Consider the following 19,903-nt stretch of genomic DNA (forward strand, 5'->3'; position numbering starts at 1 on the left):
CAGTTACTTGAGTAAAAGTGACAATACCATTATTTAGAAATACTCTTTACGACTAAAAGTCCTGCATTCAATATTGTACTTGGGTAAAAAGTACAAAATATCAACTACAGGATTAGATTATAATCAAATCAATCCCAATTACTTAAGTTAGTTATCCCCCAAAATCTTCAAAGAGACGGAGAGAGACAAAACACGTTATATTTCAGTAAATTATTTTAATTCGTTTTCTATTAATGCTTAAGTGCAGTGCAGTGGAAGTATAATGTGGCCTGAAATAGAAATATTTAAAATTAATAAGCACATCACATAGCACAGAGCCCTGAAGGTCCCTGCCCCATTTTTGTGAATTAAAACTGTTGCATATTTTTTCGTTTACACTGCCACCTTGTGTTAAAAGAGAAACGCTTCATCCTACCTTCTTTTAGACATTATCCGCCATTTAAGAAAATATCTCAATAAAGGAAATTATATTTTAGCGTAAGGATAATTTTAAGTGTAGTTTAAAACATTTAATGAGGGGAAAAATAAATTAAAATGTAAATGTTTATGAATGGGAGGAAAAATAAGCCCCGCCCCCTGTCGTCATGAGCTAAAGTACCCGGAAGTGGGACTAAACTTGTCAACAAGAAAGGCCGACTGACATGGTAACGTACTCGCTTCCTCTTTTTATATCATTTTATAATGTTGTTCCCGCGTCTGACCTAAATGTTCTGTTATCTTTGAGTTCTTAAACCCTCCTTGTGCTGCTTGGTAATCTTTTCTTGTGGTGTCGCCGTCCACAAAAAGCGTTTTAACGAGGACAGAAGTCAGGATGTTAGCGTTAGCAGCTAGCTCGCCAGGATGCTAGCTATTAAAGCGCTTGTGACTGAAGAGGGCGAGCAGCTGCTCCCTCCTTCTCCCTCAAACCGAAACTATCCCGCTGTGTTATCTTAACTTACAGGACACAAAATGAGCTGTTATCAAACTGAACACGAAATCCAAATAGTTTTACATAACTGGGAATTTTAAAAAGGACGTAAATTATTTGTTATGCGATGGTTTCTACACGGAAATGCTAGCTTTCCTGGCGTCATTGTTGAGAGGATTATAGGAAGGAAATCGCTATTTGTGTGCGTTCAAGATCAAAATAACGCCAACTTCAAGAGGCCCTGCTAGCCATACCCATGTATTGTGTTCTTGTCCGGAAATATAGCAATGATAGATTGATTATGTAAACTACTGAACTCACTCTGATGATACTTTTGAGGCCAGAACAATTCCCTTGAAGTAAAACACCTCAGGTTTTGAGTCAATCGGGAATCAAGTGAATCTCTTGTACTAAGAAGGAAGAACATACCGTACATAACACACCACTGAGGTCTTACGATTGAAATTAGCTACTGCAAACTTAACAGTTTTTTCATTATTAGTTATTAATACCGATTGAATAAGTGTTTTTAATAATACGATATAAAATGAAAAGGCATTTTTCTATTAAAAACGACTAAAATAATGGATTCATGATCATCATAGCTGGCAGTTTTATAGCATTCAACTCATCAATAAAACACTCCTTATCATAAGTATCAATTAATTATGTTAAAAGCTAAAGACCCCGCTCTTTCACGCACTTAATGATATTGATGCTATTGATGATGATGACATTGAGTATGTTGTTAATGTTAATAGGATATTCATGATGATGAGGCTACGACTTTGAGATCTAACCCTCCTCTCTTTCTTCCTCTTCTCTTTTACTTTGCAGGGGAAGTCTTCCTGAACAAAACCTCCTAAAATGGCGCTTTTCTGATGTTTTTTTTTACCCTTTTAAGTCCTCAGTTTTTAACATAATTTCCAGCATCTCAGAGGAGAAGCATTACCACAATGACAGCCACTTACAACCTCTGCGCCCTCCTAGTTTTCAGCATAACAGGTACGCGTATACATTCATCAGCATGTATTTGACTGCTGTATTTAAGGTGCCTGCTTTGAATGTTTTATCAAGCAAAGGTTGTGTTTGCACTTCTCATGTCGGACAGCGTTTATGATAAAGCACACCTGCCTGACTCGTTCTGTTTTTGCTTGTTTCGTCTGCAGCGTGGAGCCGCTTCGAGCCTGCCCTCTGCTCTGGTGAGGAAACAAACTTGTCAGCACTTTGTCTCATGTTCTGTCACTTTTCTCTATCCTGCAATGTGAGATGATAACAGAAGAAACAAGCCATATTTAATGTACTTAAACACCTCCTTCCTACTGCTGTGTAAGCTCAACTTGTGTAACTAAATCAAGGTTTAAGCAAATATAGTCTGCTTCTGACATTTACTCCAGGTTTCACACCACACACTGACACTTTACGTGTCAAAAACAGGAACTATTCTACTCTTAACTTTTGTTCCCCTTTGTCTGTTTTGTCTCAGCCCGCTGTGGGCACTCCCTCCAGGTCTTGGACAGCAAAGTGGGAGAGATCAGGAGTTCTGCTTACCACAGCTGGTCGTACCGCTTCGGCTCCACCTACGACTGCTGGATCATCAAGGGAGCGGAAGGAGAACCTATCGTCCTCAGGTAAAGGCAACGAGGGAGTTTTGTTTCCTTTAAGTTGATTTGTTTTAAAATAAGCGTTCACTAATCTTTACTCTTAATCCTCCCTCAGCTTCTCCCAGTTCTCGGCTCGCTGTAGGAAGGAATGGGTGACAATAAAATCATCAGCTGGCGGAGAGCCGGTCGTCCTTTGTGGCTCAAAGCTGCCGCAACCGATGGAGTTCCCAGGGGGGAACATATCCGTGACGCACCACTTCCTCCCGCATCAGTTCCCTGTGTCATCTTTTTTGTTGAACTACGCCAGAGGTATGATGGCAGGATGTTCTTTTATTTTGTTATGACAAGTGTAAAGTATGTTGTAAACTATTACGTATAACTGATAATTCCCCTCCAGACTCTGGTGAATGCCCGCTAACCTCCTTCGAGTGCCTCGGGGGCCGCTGCCTGCCTCTCTCCTGGCGCTGTAACGGTCAGGTGGAGTGTCTCGATGAAGTCGGCCTCAGCACAGACGAACAGGGCTGCGACGAGGAAGCGGAAACCCCAGATCCGTCACTAAAGTTTGGCGGCAGAGAGGGAGAAGAGGCCCGAGCCGAGTCGTACACAGAGAGGAACAATGATAGAGACACGGAGAGAAGTAAGGCTGTGGATAAGACACCAGACATGGATACCGAGTCTGATCTGTGGGCGCTGCTGAAGGAGCGGGCAAATGAGGAGGAGCAGGTGGATCAAGCCCACGAGCAGCCTCAGACTCGCAGGGAGCCGGTTGTGACGCCCGCTCCCATCGAGTGGCCCTGCGGAGGACTCCTCCAGACCTTCTACGGGACCTTCTCTCCTCCGACCATCCGCGGCCCTGCGATGTTCTGCGTCTGGACTCTGGACCCGCAGGACTCGAGGCCGCTGAGACTTGACCTGCAGCAGCTGGTGTTAGGACCTGGGGACCGACTCATCGTGTACAACCGAGAGCAAGGCAAAGGAGACGTTATTAAAATTGTGAGTTGGCCTGTCTGACATAAAGAGTCCGACCATCTCTAGGTCCTTGTAGAAAAGTATCCAAACATTTATTAAAGTATAAAATAAGAGGATCATTTACTAACATAAAGTCCATTTCCTGCTTTTGACAGATCACCAGCGCCTCCAATTACAAATCAGTCCAAGTTGAATCCCACACCGGCCTGCTGTCGATGACCTACGAGACTCTCCCCAGCTCAGAGGGCAGCGGCTTCAACGCCACCTTCCACGTCGGGACCTACTGCCCGCCGTGGGAGGGCCGCTGCGGGGGAGCAGCGGGAGGCTGCTTCACGCAGGAGCAGCGCTGCGACGGGAAGTGGGACTGCCCCGAGACGGGGCGGGACGAGGAGGGCTGCAGGGGCTGCAGTCTGAACCAGTTCGCCTGCGGGGTTGCGGGCCAGAGAGCGGTGGCGTCCAGTCACTTTGCGGGCAGACCGGTTTGCTACCCGGTGTCAGAGAGATGCAACTACCAGCTGTACTGCGCCGACGGCAGCGACGAGAGGGACTGCACCGTGTGCCAGCCGGGGACCTTTCATTGTGACAGCGACAGGTCAGTGTGAGAGTGAGAGACAACCTGTCGCTCTCCCAGGCTCAGAGGAAATAACTGTCGCTCTGGTTTCTCAGGGCATTTGCTGAAAAAGATCCAGATATTAGCTTCAATAATCTAACAAGAATTTCTTTTAAATTCTGAAGTTACAGTATAGTACACAGTTTGACTTTAATCTAAAGGTCAGGTCTTATTCCTGACCCTGGAAGCAGCAGTTGACAAAACAAGCTCCCTTCACGTTTCAGTGAGAAGCTGATCAGCTGTTGTTTTGTTTCTATGCAGACTGTTGTCAAATGAGTCTTCATTGTGTGGTCAGGTTAATTATCAGCGCCCTGTGTTTCATGGTTATAACAGTGTGTGAGTCACAGGGTGTGTGCATCGAAGACTTGAACTGATTTATTTTTTTTATTTGAGTATGAGACGTCAACTCTGTATTTTAACAGCTGTGCAGGAAAATCCTGGATGATTTGGATGATGATTTTTCATAAAGAATAATTTCCTTTTTTTGTTTTTCAAAATAAGAGCTGAAAATCCTGATTTCAAGTTTTACTTTAAACTTTTTGTATGAACTGTAAATCCAGACGAAGCGAAGCTGCAAACATGAAAATAATGAGACCCATTAAGAGGACGCACAGAAAGTACTCGGCTCAGTCTGCAGGCTGCTGTGAACGCCAGGTTTCACACAGTTTTTTCTACACGCTGCACTTTGTGGCGTCACAAAGGCTTCAGAGTGCTGGCCAATCATGAGAAAGCGGGCTTATAGGGGCGGGGTTTCTTAAAGGGACAGAGCTGACTGAGTCGTTTCAGGCAGAGGCTGTATGAGGGCCTGCACAGAGCACCAGTGTGAGAGTTTTTTTTAACTGTAAATTATGCTAAGCTACTCCACAGGTATCACAGAGGGAATATGAAGCTTGAAATTAGCTTAAAAGTAGAATTACCTTATAGTTTCACACATAACATGATTTAAGACGTGTGCAATAAGTCACATGGTTTCATCACCAGACCGTCAGTATGCCGTTCCACTTTTTTTCTGTACACTCTAACAAACAAAAGGTCCATTGTCCCTGTGTGCAGGTGTGTGTTTGAGAGCTGGCGCTGTGACGGCCAGGTGGACTGTAAGGACGGAACGGACGAGCTGAACTGCACCGTCATTCTGCCCCGCAAGGTCATCACGGCGGCTACAGTGGGCAGCCTGGTCTGCGGGCTCCTGCTGGTCATCGCCATGGGCTGCACCTGCAAACTGTACTCGCTCAGGACCCGGGAGTACAGGTACATGTTTGTTCTTTACACCCTGTCCTTGTTGTAAATATACGATTGTTTTATTGTTTGCTTGATAAGCACGATAAGGTTTATTTGCTCTTCAGCCAGAAGATCAGAGACAGTGAGTCACGAGTTTGTGTTCCTCACTACTAGCGTCAGTTGTTGCCAGATCTGCCAGACATCACCTCTCAAACACAGCCAGAACACTGCGTACTCCACTCTCTCTAAGAGAAACAACAACTACCAGGTTGTTGTTGTGAAGTGTGAGCCTCCCACATTCAGTTTGTCCCGGCCAAAGTGGGTTATGTCATGTGTACTCGACTAAAAATGACTCTTTTATGAAGAGTAAACTATATAACAGAAAGTGTGTGGAGTGAGTTGTTGTGCAGAATGTGGCTTTAAAATCTAAATGAGTAAATGCTTTTATGTCAAACTGTCCTGAGTGTTAATGCAGCTTAATGTTTTTCTTGCAGCCTGTTTGCTCCAATCAGCCGCCAGGAAGCAGAGCTGATCCAGCAGCAGGCTCCGCCCTCGTATGGTCAGCTGATCGCCCAGGGCATCATCCCCCCTGTGGAGGACTTCCCCACAGAAAACCCCAACGAGGTGAGAGGAAATATCAATATTCTCATTGTTGTTTCAGCTGAAACTTCTACAGCTGCAGACGCCGTCTGGATATGAGTTGTTTACAATTGACTGCCCCCCTTGGTTACTGTTGCTATGCCTGTCAATCTTTCACACTAGCATGTTTTCCACTAAAACAGTGAGAGATGTTCCGAGGAAAATAACAGCAAATTTGTGGAAAAATAGTTCCTAGTCGACAGAAAGGACGACAGTACACATTTGAAAGCTACATCCAGAATATTGTTTTATTTTAAGCTAATGTTTAGTTATGACTCCTCTTTATCTAATATGTTTTAGCTCGTTGCTAGCAAAACGAAATGTTTTTCATTTTGTTTAAAGCGCGTCAGGATATCGCTCGCACATCTTCGGCTTGATCCAAACACTGGATCTGGAGTAACTCATAATTAATATTCAACCGTCTTTCTTTGCTAACATGCTAACCTAGCCAAGCTAGGTAGCGTCTTACCTCAGAGTTTTTGCTGATCTAAGCTGCGAGTGCGGTCTGACATCTCTCCTCTTGAGTTTTTGGCCCCTCTAAACTTTGACTGACATATTTGCAGATTCCTGATGCACACCGTTTCTGCATTTCTCCTTGTTCCGAAAGCTTGACAGGCTTCCTGCGCTTAGTTACGGTTGCTAACGTAGGCTTGGACAGTGACCATTCAAGGGAGGGGCTTAGCGAAGGTTCAAATGGTTCCTAGTTTTGTTTAGAAAATGTAACCTGATACTGACACCTCAGCTGCTAACATGCTAGCTGTACTTCAGCCCTCACTTTCCTCTGTAACCCAGAGTGTGAACAAACTCTTTGTAAAATGTTTCAATTCAAATGTTTGATCTATAAGTCTTACAGTCATGTGCTGCACTACAGCAGGCAGGCATTAATCCCCAGCAGGCTGTGTGGGCTGCAGTAGGAAGAGAATTAAGACGGAGCTAATGTGCTGCTACTGTGCGAGTTCACACGAAGGTGCTTTATTAATAGTGGGGGAGGACACATGAGGTAGCGGAGGTGGAGGGATTAACGCTGCCAAATCCCAACAGAAAGAGCTGACTTCGTTTCAGAGCAACAAACTCGTTCCCTGATCTAAGTCTTGTTTGGTGTTTCAAAAGTTTTAAAACCACTTTCAAGTATCGAGTAACAGATTTCCACTCTCCTTTTCAGACCTCATCTCTTTCTCTGAGGGGAATTCTCCAGCTCCTCCGCCAGGACGCCGCCAACTCCCCGCACCGCAGACGCAGACCCCGCTTCGTCCGCCGGGCCGTCCGCCGCATGAGGAGGTGGGGTCTGATCCCCAGGCCTCCCTCCAGGCCGAGCCAGGCGTCGAGCTCCAGCCAGCAGCAGTCAGACGCTGCTCCAGCTGGTCAGGAACCGGCTCACTCCACCCCTACCAGCTCCTCGTCGGCGGTGGAAGCGGTCAACCAGCCGGTGCCTCAGAAACTCGGCCTGTTGGTTCAGACAGACCAGCAGCAGCAGCAGCAGCAGGAAGCCCCGCCTCCTCTACTCCCGCCGCCTGTCGCTTCCCCACCTCCACCCCCGTACGCTCCCCCAGCTCCACCCACAGCCACTCCTCCTGTCCCCCCGAGCAGCCCCTCTCTGGCCTCAATCTTCCACACGCTGGGGCTGAGTATCTCCCTCTTCAGAGCCTCGCCCTCCTCCTCCTCCTCTTCCTCCACCAACTCCATGCCCCTCTCCGCCTCCCCCTCCTTCTCCTCGTCCTCTTCAGACGACGAGGTGCTGCTGATCCCTCTTTCGGAAGACACCAACTCAGAGGACGACGTGCCCATGCTCACCTGAATGACTCCCTCTAAGAGCCCCACCCCTCCTTTTGTCTTCTTCACTCAATGATTATAATTCACCATATTCACGTGGCGGCCATTTTCCTCTGACATCACAGTCAGGGTGGGAAGCTCAAATGCTGTTGTAATGTCAAAACTTCCAGAAAGTGTAGAAAATCTGGACAGTAACCATATCTGATTACCTGTTAGCATCAAACGACAACGAAAGTTAGCATTTAGAAACTCCTAGCTTAAATTACTGTTAGCTAGGAATGCTAACATTACCTTTTGATTGTGTTGTGCAGCATAAGAGGAAAGGTGTAATTCGCCAACGGTAACATTAGCATTCTGCCACTCCTTAGCTAATGGTTATATTAGATAGGAAGTGGCTAAATGCTAACATTAGCCGTTGTCTGATGGAAGTTAATGGGTTAGCAAATATGTTGTTTTTATAAAGTTAGTCTTTTTAGCCCTTTACTATCATACATAAAGAAGTATTGTTAGCATTTAGCCACTTCCTAGCTTAGGAAGTGAATGCTAGCTTTACTTTTTGATTGTGTTGTGCCGAATAAGAGGAAAGGTGTAATTTGCCAACCGTGAAGTTAGCATTTAACCACTCCCTAGCTAACGGTTATATTCAATAGGAAGTGGCTAAATGCTAACATTAGACGTTATCTGATGTTAGCCAAAGAGTTTGTTTGCTAAGTCAAGTCTGTTAATGCCAATTTTATATCTCAATACAGTATTAAAAGGTAATGTTAGCAATTAGCCACTAGCCTGCTAACATTACCTTTAGCTTAGGAGTGGCCGAACGCTAATATTAGCTCGTGTCAGATATGTTGTTTTTACAGTGTTAAGTCTGTTTATAGCATTTCTATCGTAACACTTTCAAAATGTAATGTTAGCATTCAGCAACTCATAGCTAACGGTGATGTTAGCAGGGAAGTAGCTAACATTAGCTGATGTCTGATGGTAGCTAATGGGTCATGAAATGTGTGGTTTAAACATGAAATAAGGCCTGTTGCTGCTTCATATTTTTACATTAAGTTTCTGATCAATACGGAATCATTGAAACGATAATGATTTGTCATATTCCCAACATGTTTAAGACTTACGGACTGGAACACAGCAGTGTGACATTACAACAACATTTGAGCTTCCCAGCCTGAGACAAGAGAAACATGGCCGCCGTGTGATTGCTGTCAATCGAACCCCAGTCTTTCCACATTTGTTTGAACTTGAGCACAGGAGTGGCCCACAGCGAGACTCACCCGCACTGTGCAAAGTCTGGTGCCTTTTTGAAATTGAGTTGTTGACTTATGGAATCAAGTATTTGACTTCATTTCCTTTTTTTTTTTTAAAGAGACTTCCTTGAGAAAGTTTTAGAGGAAAAGCATGGCTGACCTGACGTACGTTTGAGCGTTGGATGTGCACTTAATTAACACTAGGCTGCACATTGAAGGTAAATTTTTGCACAGGAGAATCTTCCCTATCCAGAAACTGAGGCAGGCTGCTGTCAGATTGAGTGATTACATTTTTAGATAAATGATGGAAAATATTGTTTGTATGACTGCATTTGTGTGAATGCATTTGCATTTTAGTCTTACATTGACAGTGGAGTATGTTTGTAGATGTGGATTATCTCCACATACTTCTGCCACCTGCATCCCGTCTCATGTTTTACCAGATAATTATATAAAAAAAGAACAATTTCCCCTATTTAAGTGCCTTTTGAGGAGTTTCCTGTAGGTGGTTTGAGGAGATTTGGAGGATTCCTGACGCACACTGAAACACACCGAGGCACGTTTTCTCACATCATAGCTCGCATTGACACATCAGAGGCTTTATTACAACATGAAGTAGATGCATGTCTACTCTGCAATAACTATTTGGGACCCATATTTTTCATGCACAGAGTACACACAAACTGGTGTACATTTCCCATGTGAATGAATGTAATCTACAAAAGTGTCAAAAGACAATCTGGTGCCTGTGTGTTTGTGTAGTGTGCACAGGACGATAAGGCGCCCCAGAGATCAAACAGCGACCTGATTTTACAAAATAACCTCAACTTGAATCTTCAACCCTTGAGGGGAATCGATCGCATTCTGTCATATTTTGACACAACAGACTTCGAGGTGTGCCATTTGTATTATTGTACATTTAATGATGTTTTTATTTCACGTTAATTCTCTTTTTTTTTTTCCCTTTCTCTTTTAAGTTTCGCTTTGTTGAATGTATTCGGGTCGACGTGGAGTAGCCAGAGGTTTTAAATTTGCAATGTTCCGAGGTCATTGAGAGATAAAGTGATTTTATGGTTTATTAGGGTCAACTTCACTGTATATAAGTAAAAATGTGGCTGAGATTAAACGATTTGCACTTTTAGGGGACGGGTATTGTGTGTTTATTAATCTCTTTTTACAGATGTATCGACCAATCACGCATCGGCAGGCTGCAGTGTGGCGAGCAGCTCCCATCAGCGTAATCTGATAACGATTTAGCTTCTTGTTAATCTCTATAAACATCTGCATGCAAATTCAGCTAACAATCCGCTCTACAGCAACATAAGCCGTGCGGCGCTTGGATTTCCCGACTTCCTCGAATGCATCAGAAACGATCATCCGACCTCCGTTCAACAAACGAGCATTTTAAACGTAGTTTTCTTCTCCTCTTGAGGACGGACCTGACAAAACTTGTATTTTTACTTTTTACAAGTCTGCTTCATGATGTTGTTATTTCGGCAAAGGTAAAACCCCGTTAATTAAAGTCAATCACAAGATAAACTGTCTTTTTCGGATTTATGGTAGTAAAAATCAACCAAACGGAAAAGGAAGTCTTTGCTGGAAATTGTTTATCGCTAACCGCTAGCTAAACAGGTATACCGAAAAACTTCTAGAGGTTATGTCGACTCAGATGATAGCCGATGACCCCAGATTTGTTTATTGACACCTGACACCTCAGACGACAGACTCGGTGCATTGTGCTTTGTATTCAAAAGTCCCATTGAGATTCACAGGCTCCTGAAAGAGCTCCTCAGAGGTCGCTCTGCAGGATTTACGAAGCAGTTTGTGTTGCCAGAGAGGATTGACGCTACGTGGATGGACTGGTGTTGCATTCACCTTGGAGGTAACTCTAAAGATACCTTTTTAAATTAAGTGATTTCTGCAGCAGGAAGTGATATTTGGAGCTCCTACTTTGACAGCAAGAAAAGGCCCAAAAGTAACAAAAATTACCCATGATAACCTTTTAAAAAGACGTCTGGGAATCAAATTAGTATCCTGCTTTATTAATCCACCTTTTAAAAGCGGCTCCTTTTAACAAAAAGTAATAACTCATCTAAAATGTGTATCTTTATTCCATATTGTGTGCACCATTTCAAATGTGATGTACAACAGGTCTTGGTCTTTAGATTAGTAAACCAAACGATGATGTATGCGGTTAGAATTCAAGCAGGTTTGATATATGTGGAGGGACAAATACATCTGTCATTTAGTTTCCGATTTTCTGCGCAGTTTGGCAAAGTTATATTTGAATTTTGTGTTTCAAACCTACATAAAGGTCTTATATGTGTTCCCAAGCTTTCTTCATACTACCAAGAGAACAGTTCTGCCGGGGAAATGTTAAATTCTTCATTTATTTCTGTCTCTTTGTAAAAGAACTTGCATCTAAAAGCTATATATAACCCACAATGTACTTTGTGACTTATTTCCGGCCATTAAAATCTCCCAATCCAAGAAAATTACCTCATTGTTCTCAGCACTTAAAAACTAAAGAACGGCTACTTTTCAAAATAAAATACACTTATTAAAGAGCAAAACGAGTAAAATTGACTTAATTTAATAACGAAAAATTACAACTTTTCAAAATAAAATACATTGATTAAAGAGCACAATGGGTAAAGTTTACTTAAGTCATGGAATAAACAACATAATGAGAAGAAGGAACCATTTATTTACTGTCTTGTTGTGATGTAATTTAATATAGTTCACTGTGTCTGTAAATAATCAGTTTAACTGTCACCATCACAGGTTAGTTTAACAGTCATGAGAAAGCCTGTGTTTCTTTGAGTGAATGTATCCTGCACCAACAACTCATCATCATCGTCCGCCCTGAAACAGGTTCCAGCTGTAATTATGGTTTCACTTCTATCCCAGAGACTCTGGGTGGGGGTGCTGCCGGTGCTGGTGGTGGTGTTGGAGCTCCCCGGAGTCCTGCAGAAGTGCATCTTCGATGAGGTTCAGGCCCAGGCCGGAGCGGCCCGAGCTGCACCCAACGAGCCCAGACTACTAAAACCAGTAGGTCACACAGGACGGAGGAGAAGCCTGGGGAAGAAAGCCCCGCCCACTCCTGCCTCCCCTCAGCCAATCAGGATCCGGACCTGGATTCCGAGCGAGAGCAACAACCTACCAGAGGCAGAGAAAGAGAGGATGGAGGCAGCGGTGGAGGAGGCTGTGAGGATGGTGTCGTCTTTACTGTCAGGTGACACACACACGCTTACTTAGGTCACTTTTGGGGACATGACGTACTCTTATTTAACTTTAACCCTTAAAACACACACTAACAAGTACTTTTTAAATTGGTTGCTCTTTCAATAGTGAAGCGAGTTCCTGGCCCGTTGCTGCTCAGCAGAGACATCAACAAATACTGCAAGTTTCTCTGGAGGAATTCAAGTTCTGCCAACTACAACAGGTGTGTGTATACAGCAGGTGTGTGTTATGAATCACCAATACTTCCCTTAAACTTGGCTCTATTAAATACAGTATGTATGTTATATAAGCGAGTGTTTCCGTCCTGCAGGTGTGGTCGAGCCAACAGCAACTACAGAACTGAGACCTGCCTGGATGTGACGGTAAGAGTCATAAACATCATATAACCGTTTCTGTGGTTTGTCCCTGAACTACACACCTACACAAGAAAACCTACCACGCTTTTTGTTGTCATCAGATCCCAGACGATCACCTGGCTGGCTGTGACGTTTACCTGAAAGCTGATTCACCTCGCAGGACTGAGCTTCGTCCCGAAGGTGCAGGACTCCCCGACACTGACTTCCTGTTGTACCTCCTCATACAGGCCACTGACAAGTGCAGAGCAGAGGTACACACGTCGGTGTGCAGCTGTGTTTAACACGAGTACTTTTCTCATACTCATACTTATATGTCCCGTTCACAGCCGAACGTGTTGGCCTACGCTGCTCACTGTCAGACTGAGCAACACGGGCGACCTGTGGCCGGGGTGGTGGTCCTCTGCAGGGACAGACTGACAGGAGCGTCATACAGACGCCAGGCTGCTGTACAGGTACGATTAATGCTTCTACTACTGCTACGACTACCTGTAGAAATGTGTGCTGAATCATGTGTGTGCTCTTGTGTCTTTACAGGCTGTGATCCACGAGCTGTTTCATGTGCTCGGTTTCTCTAAAGCGCTCTTCCACACCTGGAGAGACTGTTCCTCCGGGGCTCAAGGTTTTTAAACACATTTCTTGTTTTTAAGTCGCTGTATCCAACTTCAATCCATCATATGTTATTATATTTTATTATATTATACTGTGTAATAACCTTATCTGTTGTGTAGACACTTACCTTTAATATAGTTTTATGTCTTAAAATCTTTTCTTTGCAACAGTTAAAATTGTACAGAACTTTAATACCATTATGTAACAGCTTTACGGCATAGTTAAAAACATTACAAGATTTAAGCCCTACAATTAAATCGAATCAGACTAATTTAAGAACAAAACTACGGAAGCCCTAAGTGGACATGCATCCATGCATTTTATTATACCCTGGTTTCCTGTAAAAACAAGTTATATCTGGTTGTTTTCTGAAGGTCTCGACTTATTTATCTTGTTACCTCAAGATAACGCTGCACCACCGTAACGTCAGACGATCATAACTCGTATCCCCAGAGTTGCAAGAGCACAAAACACACATAGAAACATCGTTTTGTTTTCTAGATCGCCGGGAAATTATCACGAGAAAAAGAGAAAGATAAACAATCGTTAATTACTGGTTATCACGGGCAAACGGTTTAAATATAAAGGATGGATAAATGTCCACTCAGGGCTTCCGTACAAAACAAATTAATACACAACAATAAAATAAGAAGAAATACAGTGGAATAAACTCATAAATCAACAGGACATATTGGAAATGGAAAATCTAAATTTAGGGATGATAATCACCGAGGTGACGGACCAATGGCAGCACACATGAGCCATGTATATCATATTTATGCTTTTTAATCTGACTTCATTATATAAAGTGGCAAAAAAACCAAAAACATATTATCATTAGCTGAACATGTTTCATTGTTTGAAAATACTTCTATGTTTTTCAGTTGCGGGTGCCGGCTGTTCCCCTCGAGGCAGAGTCGCTCACTCTGATGGATCGGGCCAGATGAGGATTTACACCCCATCCGTCATCTCAGCCCTGCAGGAGCACCTGGCATCCGCTGATCCTGAGCTCGGGGCTCCGCTAGAGAACCTGGTGCAGTGAGCTGCTTCAGCTTTTACCCAAGATTTATCACCGCGGTGAAGTTAGTTTTAAGTTGGATATCCGACAGACATTGTCTGTCTTCGAGCCCTCGCACTTAACAGGCAGAGCCGGACTTAGGGGCTGTCAATAAATTATTGTTCAATGGACAAGCACTGATGTTTTTATAATACATCCATGACTAGCCCATATAAAAATAAGGATTCAAAAATACAACTAAATTAGGTTCATGTTGCCCACTTATTTTAAATGCTCAAGTGTTATCCATCAAGCTGAGTGAGAGAGTGTCGCCGGCTCCCCAGTGTACGTCTGTCGAATATCCAACTTCAAGAGTTCTCCTTTACATGTTTCTGTACTTTGTTAACTCAGGATGCACCTCCAGGCCGAGTGTCCTCGCACTGGGAGTCCCGGGTCCTGCAGGGCTCCATCATGGCAGCGGTGCTGGGGGACTCCACCACAGTCAGGATCGACCCGGTGACCTTGGCTGCGTTACAGGACACGGGCTGGTACGCTGTGGACCTGAGCTGGGCGCAGAGTCTCGTCTGGGGAGACGGTAAGTACAGATAAGTGTTTTGATAGTTAATGTAAACGTATAAATAAAATAAGGAAATCCTGGCTCGTGTTTCACAATATTATATGCAAAATTTAAAAGTGTATGTTTTTTCAGGTGGAGGAGCCACGTTTGGTTCCCTGTCGACCTGTCAGAACGAGTCCTCGACCTTCTTCTGCTCTGGCAGGTACATTTATTATTATATATTTATTTCCTACACAACAGAATAGAATATTAAGAGGAGTGTGAGTCCAGTTGTCTTTTTTAATATTACATTTGCAGCACCAATGATTGCCGTTTGTTTGCTTCTCAGTGGATTTGGGTGTCATTATCTTCACCTCCACAAGGGGGAGTGCCAGACTGATCAATACCTGGAGGGATGCAGAGTGTATAAACCCATCAAGAATGGGGTATGTCTCATTTCCTGTCATTTAACTTGAAAATTAGGCACATATGTGCCCTGAAGGTGGATATTTTAAATTCTTTAAAGTAGTTATAAGATGTCAATTATATTTGTTTTTATCATCCACTCATTTCAGTGTCACATTTTCACCGTCTCTCGTCCTCTCGTCCTTCAGAGTGAGTGCTGGAGAAAAGAAAACACCAGGCGGTCAGCTGAAGAAGATGGGAGCGGGGAGATCTTTGGCTTTGACAGCCGATGCTTCTTCTCCAACCTGACCAGACAGGTGTGTGTGTGTGTGTGAGAGCATGTATGTGAGTGTTTCTGTTAAACTGTTTCCTTTGTTTGACATTAATACATTTTTTTCTCCACCTGTCTTTTTCTTTCTTTTTTTTTTTAGAACCAGAGTCAGTTTGTTTTGTCCAGCAGCTCAGTGGAGGGTCGTTGTTACAGACACAGGTGTACCGGACCGAACAGGTACCAGATCCGGGTGTCTGGCTCTGAATGGGTGGACTGTCCAGCAGGGGGCAGCATTCAGGTAACTCAAAAACTACAGGAAAAATATCTGAGGAACTGTGCACTGTTCCCACTGATTCTTAAATATTAAGTAAACTTTCATAAAAGAACAGTAACAACTGCTCAGACATGAGGAAGTAACACGATTGGAGAATAAACAAACGCTGAAATGTGGCTAACCTGTTTAATACTTCAGTATAGTTTTACACACAGCTCTGCCAGGTTAGGAAAGTTGCTAACGAAGTACCTTAAACCTTAAACACAATAATAATAGTGCAAATTCAACTCTAGCAGCCATAATGTGTAAACAATATACAGTATGTAATATAATGATAAAGGTGTAAAAATGTACATAATAATCTTACATGATAAATTATATATTTTCAGTATATATAATATAATCCCTCTAATCAAAAGTGAAGGGTGGACTCTGATATAACATACACAGCAATATAAAACTGCATAATAACTATATAGTGTAATTATATAGTGATATAATGCAGTGTAAATATATGATAGTTAAGCAATATCACATGAGAGGTTGTGATGTGCTGAACACGGTCACTGATTCGGTCAGATAATCACGGCCGTGCTGATATTCAGTATAACAGCACGACCTCGAGTGCGATATTGCTTTTATACAACAGTTATACAACAGTAGCAAACAGTAACAATCAACAACAGATTATTTTATGCTCCACCAACTCAACTCGTTCTACAGCTTAACTGAAACTGGACTTTTGTTGCCAAGCAACCCGAACATTCTCCTGCACTCTGTCTACAGGTGACCTCCGATCAGCTGTTTTTTATCACCTCCATTTATCTGTTTGTTGATCAACCAGTGAACTAAGAGTCAGCTGTGTGATTCAGAGGTACCAGCTTCATTAATGTAGACACACACGGTCTGCTGTAATGTTAATTAACAGTATTCAGAACACCTGGCTGAGGCGGAGTGATACACAGAGTGAAAAGTCCCAGTGCTGTTGTTCTCTATATCAGCACTCATGGAGAGCCTCTCATCCAATCAGATTACTTGGTCAGAACTAACTGTTGTATATTATAATATATATACAACAACATATAATTACAATAATAACTATGTAGTCGAATTACATGATACAATGTAAATATATGATAGATGTGTAATATATAATGAGAAGGTGTAAACCAGAATTTGTTTGTTATTTTAAGACATATTAATATTTAAATACGCTACAAACACATCCCTAGAGATGTAAGCATGTTATCTATTCCTTGTTTGTCACCGTCAGATTAAAGGACACCAGGGCTTAGTTTCCTGCCCTGACAGGAAGTTATGTCTGTCCTCTGACGTCACTCCTCCCTCAGATGATGGTAATACATCTCCTGCTTCTATCCCAAGGTGAGTGTGACTTTAAACAAGCTCTTACTTTGTAGGAACCTGTACCTCATGCTGACTTCCTCTTTTTTTCTTTTTGGTCAGTGATCCGGATGAGACTTCTTCACATCAGACCCGGACCTGGGCGCCCGACAGTGTAACCACGGCGCTCGGCCTCACTGCTGCTGTGTGTCTCCTGGCTGCAGTCGTAGCGTCTTACAGGAAACGTTGCTCCTGCAGGATCAGGATCCACGCTGCCGCAGAGGATCGCAGTAATCTGTAGCAAACAGTGCCTTTCAAAACCTTTAATTTAAGCTTTAATAAACAGATTTCTTTTCAGCCAGTCAGCTGATTCAAGGAGAAAGAAATAAATCAAGAAAAAGTGCCTTTTTAACCAGAATTTTATTGGACAGGAAATGCAGCAGAAAGATTTTCGGTGAGTGTGACTCAGCTAAAAGACTATTATCAGCTGGTTTACATTGCATATTGATCATAAAAACACACAAGGGACAGTAAATGTGACAACAGACTGAATAGAGACTTTATATTTGTGACTGTCACAGAAAAATAAAGCTATGCGTGATATTAACAGTAAAGGGTGAGCAAATAGTTTCCTAAATGAGATGTATGATTACAGAAGTTGTTAGAAAATCAGAAAGTATCATAAATCCCCTATAACTGTCCAAACATTTTAATTACCGCTATTTCTGTGACATCATTTTAAAGTGTAATAATGCAAATGCAAAGGCTTTCATCAGTGGGCCAGAGGCTCAATCACCATTGTGTTACCTCATTCAGTGATAGATAGAGACTTAACAGACATTTATTTACATTAAAATCATCCCTATGATCCCCCATAAATAGCCCTCCAATGTCCTGTAATCCTAGCGCATTAACAAGCTAGCCTGACGCATGTCGGCCATTTTCCTCTGATGTCATGCTCAGAGTGAGAGGCTTACATGCTGCATTAATGTTCTACTGCGCTGATACAAGTTGTAAGATGTATAAATGTACGACAATAAAATGGCTAGGTCCATAAAAATAAAATAAGAGATTTATTATTGAACTGATTGGCTCTGAGCTAAGCGTAGCGTAGCGTAGCGTAGCGTAGCGTAGATGCTAGCTGATTTTGTACATACATATATACATGACACAGGCACCGCAGTGTTAACTCTCTCACACAGCAGCTTATTTCCTCTTCCACACAGGTATAGTGGTCTGTCTGGGAGCGACACCACTGATGCATGGTCCGTAATATTTATCACAGACTTTATTGAGCTTGAGGCACACGAAACAAAACTTCTCCTTACACCGGAGACATGTGATGTATTTGCAATTCTTTTTGTTGTGCTCGATCAACAAACCACAGGTGGGACAGGCACGGACAGAGGGACAGCCAGTGACATTCTTCACATCCTTGAATGTGATCTCTGGACACGTTCTCAGTGTTTCCTCTGGCGTAACGCAATCAGGGTCTGCACAGCGGTCTGAATATGGAGACGGACGTGTCCATTCCTTCAGACACCTCCAGCAGAACTCGTAGATCCTTCTTTTGTTTGTTGAGCACACTGTGCAGCAGACTCTCGCATTATTCAGGTCGTTCCTCACCACACAACTCTTGCAGCCAGGACACTGGTTATAAAAAACAACAGATTTTATAATATTCCCTTCAGTTAATGAATATACTGTATTTCTAAGAACGTGATTGGTAGGTACTCACTTTTTTGGCGTTCCAGAAATCTGTTGCGGCTGTTTTGAACAGTGTCTTCTCAAAGTACTTGATTTCTTCAGGAGTCAGGAGAGCCATCTTGTAAACCTCATTGTATGGCCACTCGACATCACAATGGCCACAAACAAACTTGGTCTCACCCTTTTGGATCAAAAAGAAAATCAAACATGCTCATTTGCTACTGCTATTTACTCTTAATGCGATTAATAACTGAGTCATTTTCAGTTTCAACCTGCATCCTCAAAAACCATGATTAAGAGCAGATAAGGTCACTGAGTGAATACGACTTTGTGCAGGTTCTGTTTGCGTGTTAATGAATAGAGAAAAAACTATCAAAAAGCTTACTGTCAGTCTGTGCAGCAGTTGATATTATATGTTTATTTATTCTTTTATTTTGGCTTTTACCGTTTATTGATGACTTATTGATCTCCTGCACACGGGAAGTGTCATCTAAAGCTCTGGAACAAGCCAGCAAGTAGACGTAGGTCTATATACAAAAACATTTTTCATCAACTTAAAATTGTGAAGATGGTCTGATGGTGATAAAAGCACAGCTACCTTGTCCAGCGACTTGCGACACCAGTTGGTTAGAGACATTGGAGTGACGGTGTGACCACAGGACATTTTGGCTCTGAGAGACTTGTAGTCATTGAGCTCAACTGTGAGAAAGACACACAAAAATGTGACATAATTAGTCATAGTTAGTGGTGGTAAGGTTTTTACCGGAGAGATAATGCCCGACGAGCTGTCAATTATTAAAGCTCCTGTGAGGAACTTTCGGTTCGTGTTGATTTTGGCGCCCCCTGTGGACAAAGCTGTACCTCTTATCTATTTGCTGATTTTGTCCTGTACGTGCGTAAGTGATGGTTTTTAACAAAAGATCTCATTTCTGTATCGCTCACTTTAAATTTCTGCCCTGGAAAATGTATGCGTGCAGTTAACCGCTTTGTCTGACACCTACCCCCCCCCCCCCCCCCCCCCCCCACACACACACACACACTTTCAGGCATTAAAAATAACTATATAGAAATAATCAATCTTGTCGCTGATGGTCTGTTTTGCTTTTGTAGCTCATATAGAGTCATCAGAATTAATTTCTGTCTGTCCCTTTATACCATGGGGGATAACGCCATGCAT

General features: G+C 42.8%; 3 protein-coding genes across 3 annotated transcripts; 2 read left to right on the forward strand and 1 right to left on the reverse strand.

Moving 5' to 3' along the window:
- Window positions 1–623: 623 nt before the first annotated feature.
- lrp10 (low density lipoprotein receptor-related protein 10) lies at window positions 624–10,108 on the forward strand. Its single transcript, XM_069672813.1, has 10 exons — window positions 624–644; window positions 1,745–1,912; window positions 2,077–2,109; window positions 2,394–2,538; window positions 2,627–2,820; window positions 2,909–3,504; window positions 3,636–4,072; window positions 5,144–5,338; window positions 5,803–5,932; window positions 7,110–10,108. Exons 2-10 carry the CDS (start codon window positions 1,864–1,866, stop codon window positions 7,740–7,742), a joined length of 2,412 nt encoding a protein of 803 aa, XP_069528914.1. The 5' UTR covers window positions 624–644; window positions 1,745–1,863; the 3' UTR covers window positions 7,743–10,108.
- A 1,748-nt stretch (window positions 10,109–11,856) lies between these two features.
- Window positions 11,857–17,320, forward strand: LOC138600427 (ciliated left-right organizer metallopeptidase). Its single transcript, XM_069671851.1, has 14 exons — window positions 11,857–12,202; window positions 12,319–12,412; window positions 12,521–12,572; window positions 12,668–12,817; window positions 12,893–13,018; window positions 13,101–13,185; window positions 14,060–14,208; window positions 14,584–14,767; window positions 14,882–14,951; window positions 15,078–15,174; window positions 15,343–15,450; window positions 15,565–15,702; window positions 16,952–17,061; window positions 17,143–17,320. Exons 1-14 carry the CDS (start codon window positions 11,857–11,859, stop codon window positions 17,318–17,320), a joined length of 1,887 nt encoding a protein of 628 aa, XP_069527952.1.
- A 905-nt stretch (window positions 17,321–18,225) lies between these two features.
- LOC138600428 (E3 ubiquitin-protein ligase ARIH2-like) lies at window positions 18,226–19,903 on the reverse strand. The gene is made up of 4 exons (XM_069671853.1): window positions 19,882–19,903; window positions 19,325–19,425; window positions 18,758–18,907; window positions 18,226–18,669 (listed from the first exon to the last, which is right to left on the reverse strand). Exons 1-4 carry the CDS (start codon window positions 19,901–19,903, stop codon window positions 18,226–18,228), a joined length of 717 nt encoding a protein of 238 aa, XP_069527954.1.

The sequence above is a fragment of the Semicossyphus pulcher genome, unplaced genomic scaffold (assembly GCF_022749685.1).
Source record: "Semicossyphus pulcher isolate SPU_LCO1_2020_fin unplaced genomic scaffold, fSemPul1.0.p SCAF_21, whole genome shotgun sequence".
Lineage (NCBI taxonomy): Eukaryota > Metazoa > Chordata > Actinopteri > Labriformes > Labridae > Semicossyphus > Semicossyphus pulcher.

Excerpts from the sequence above, each read along its gene's own strand:
- LOC138600427 (XM_069671851.1), top strand. The coding sequence starts at position 11,857 with ATGGTTTCACTTCTATCCCAGAGACTCTGGGTGGGGGTGCTGCCGGTG. Across the intron at positions 12,413-12,520 it reads AGTTCTGCCAACTACAACAG|GTGTGGTCGAGCCAACAGCA; the intron begins GTGTGTGTATAC and ends TCCGTCCTGCAG. Across the intron at positions 14,209-14,583 it reads GGGCTCCGCTAGAGAACCTG|GATGCACCTCCAGGCCGAGT; the intron begins GTGCAGTGAGCT and ends TTGTTAACTCAG.
- lrp10 (XM_069672813.1), top strand. The coding sequence starts at position 1,864 with ATGACAGCCACTTACAACCTCTGCGCCCTCCTAGTTTTCAGCATAACA. Across the intron at positions 3,505-3,635 it reads AAGGAGACGTTATTAAAATT|ATCACCAGCGCCTCCAATTA; the intron begins GTGAGTTGGCCT and ends TGCTTTTGACAG. Across the intron at positions 5,339-5,802 it reads CTCAGGACCCGGGAGTACAG|CCTGTTTGCTCCAATCAGCC; the intron begins GTACATGTTTGT and ends TTTTTCTTGCAG.
- LOC138600428 (XM_069671853.1), bottom strand. The coding sequence starts at position 19,903 with ATGCATGGCGTTATCCCCCATG. Across the intron at positions 18,908-19,324 it reads GTCGCAAGTCGCTGGACAAG|GGTGAGACCAAGTTTGTTTG; the intron begins GTAGCTGTGCTT and ends TTGATCCAAAAG. Across the intron at positions 18,670-18,757 it reads ATTTCTGGAACGCCAAAAAA|TGTCCTGGCTGCAAGAGTTG; the intron begins GTGAGTACCTAC and ends TTTTATAACCAG.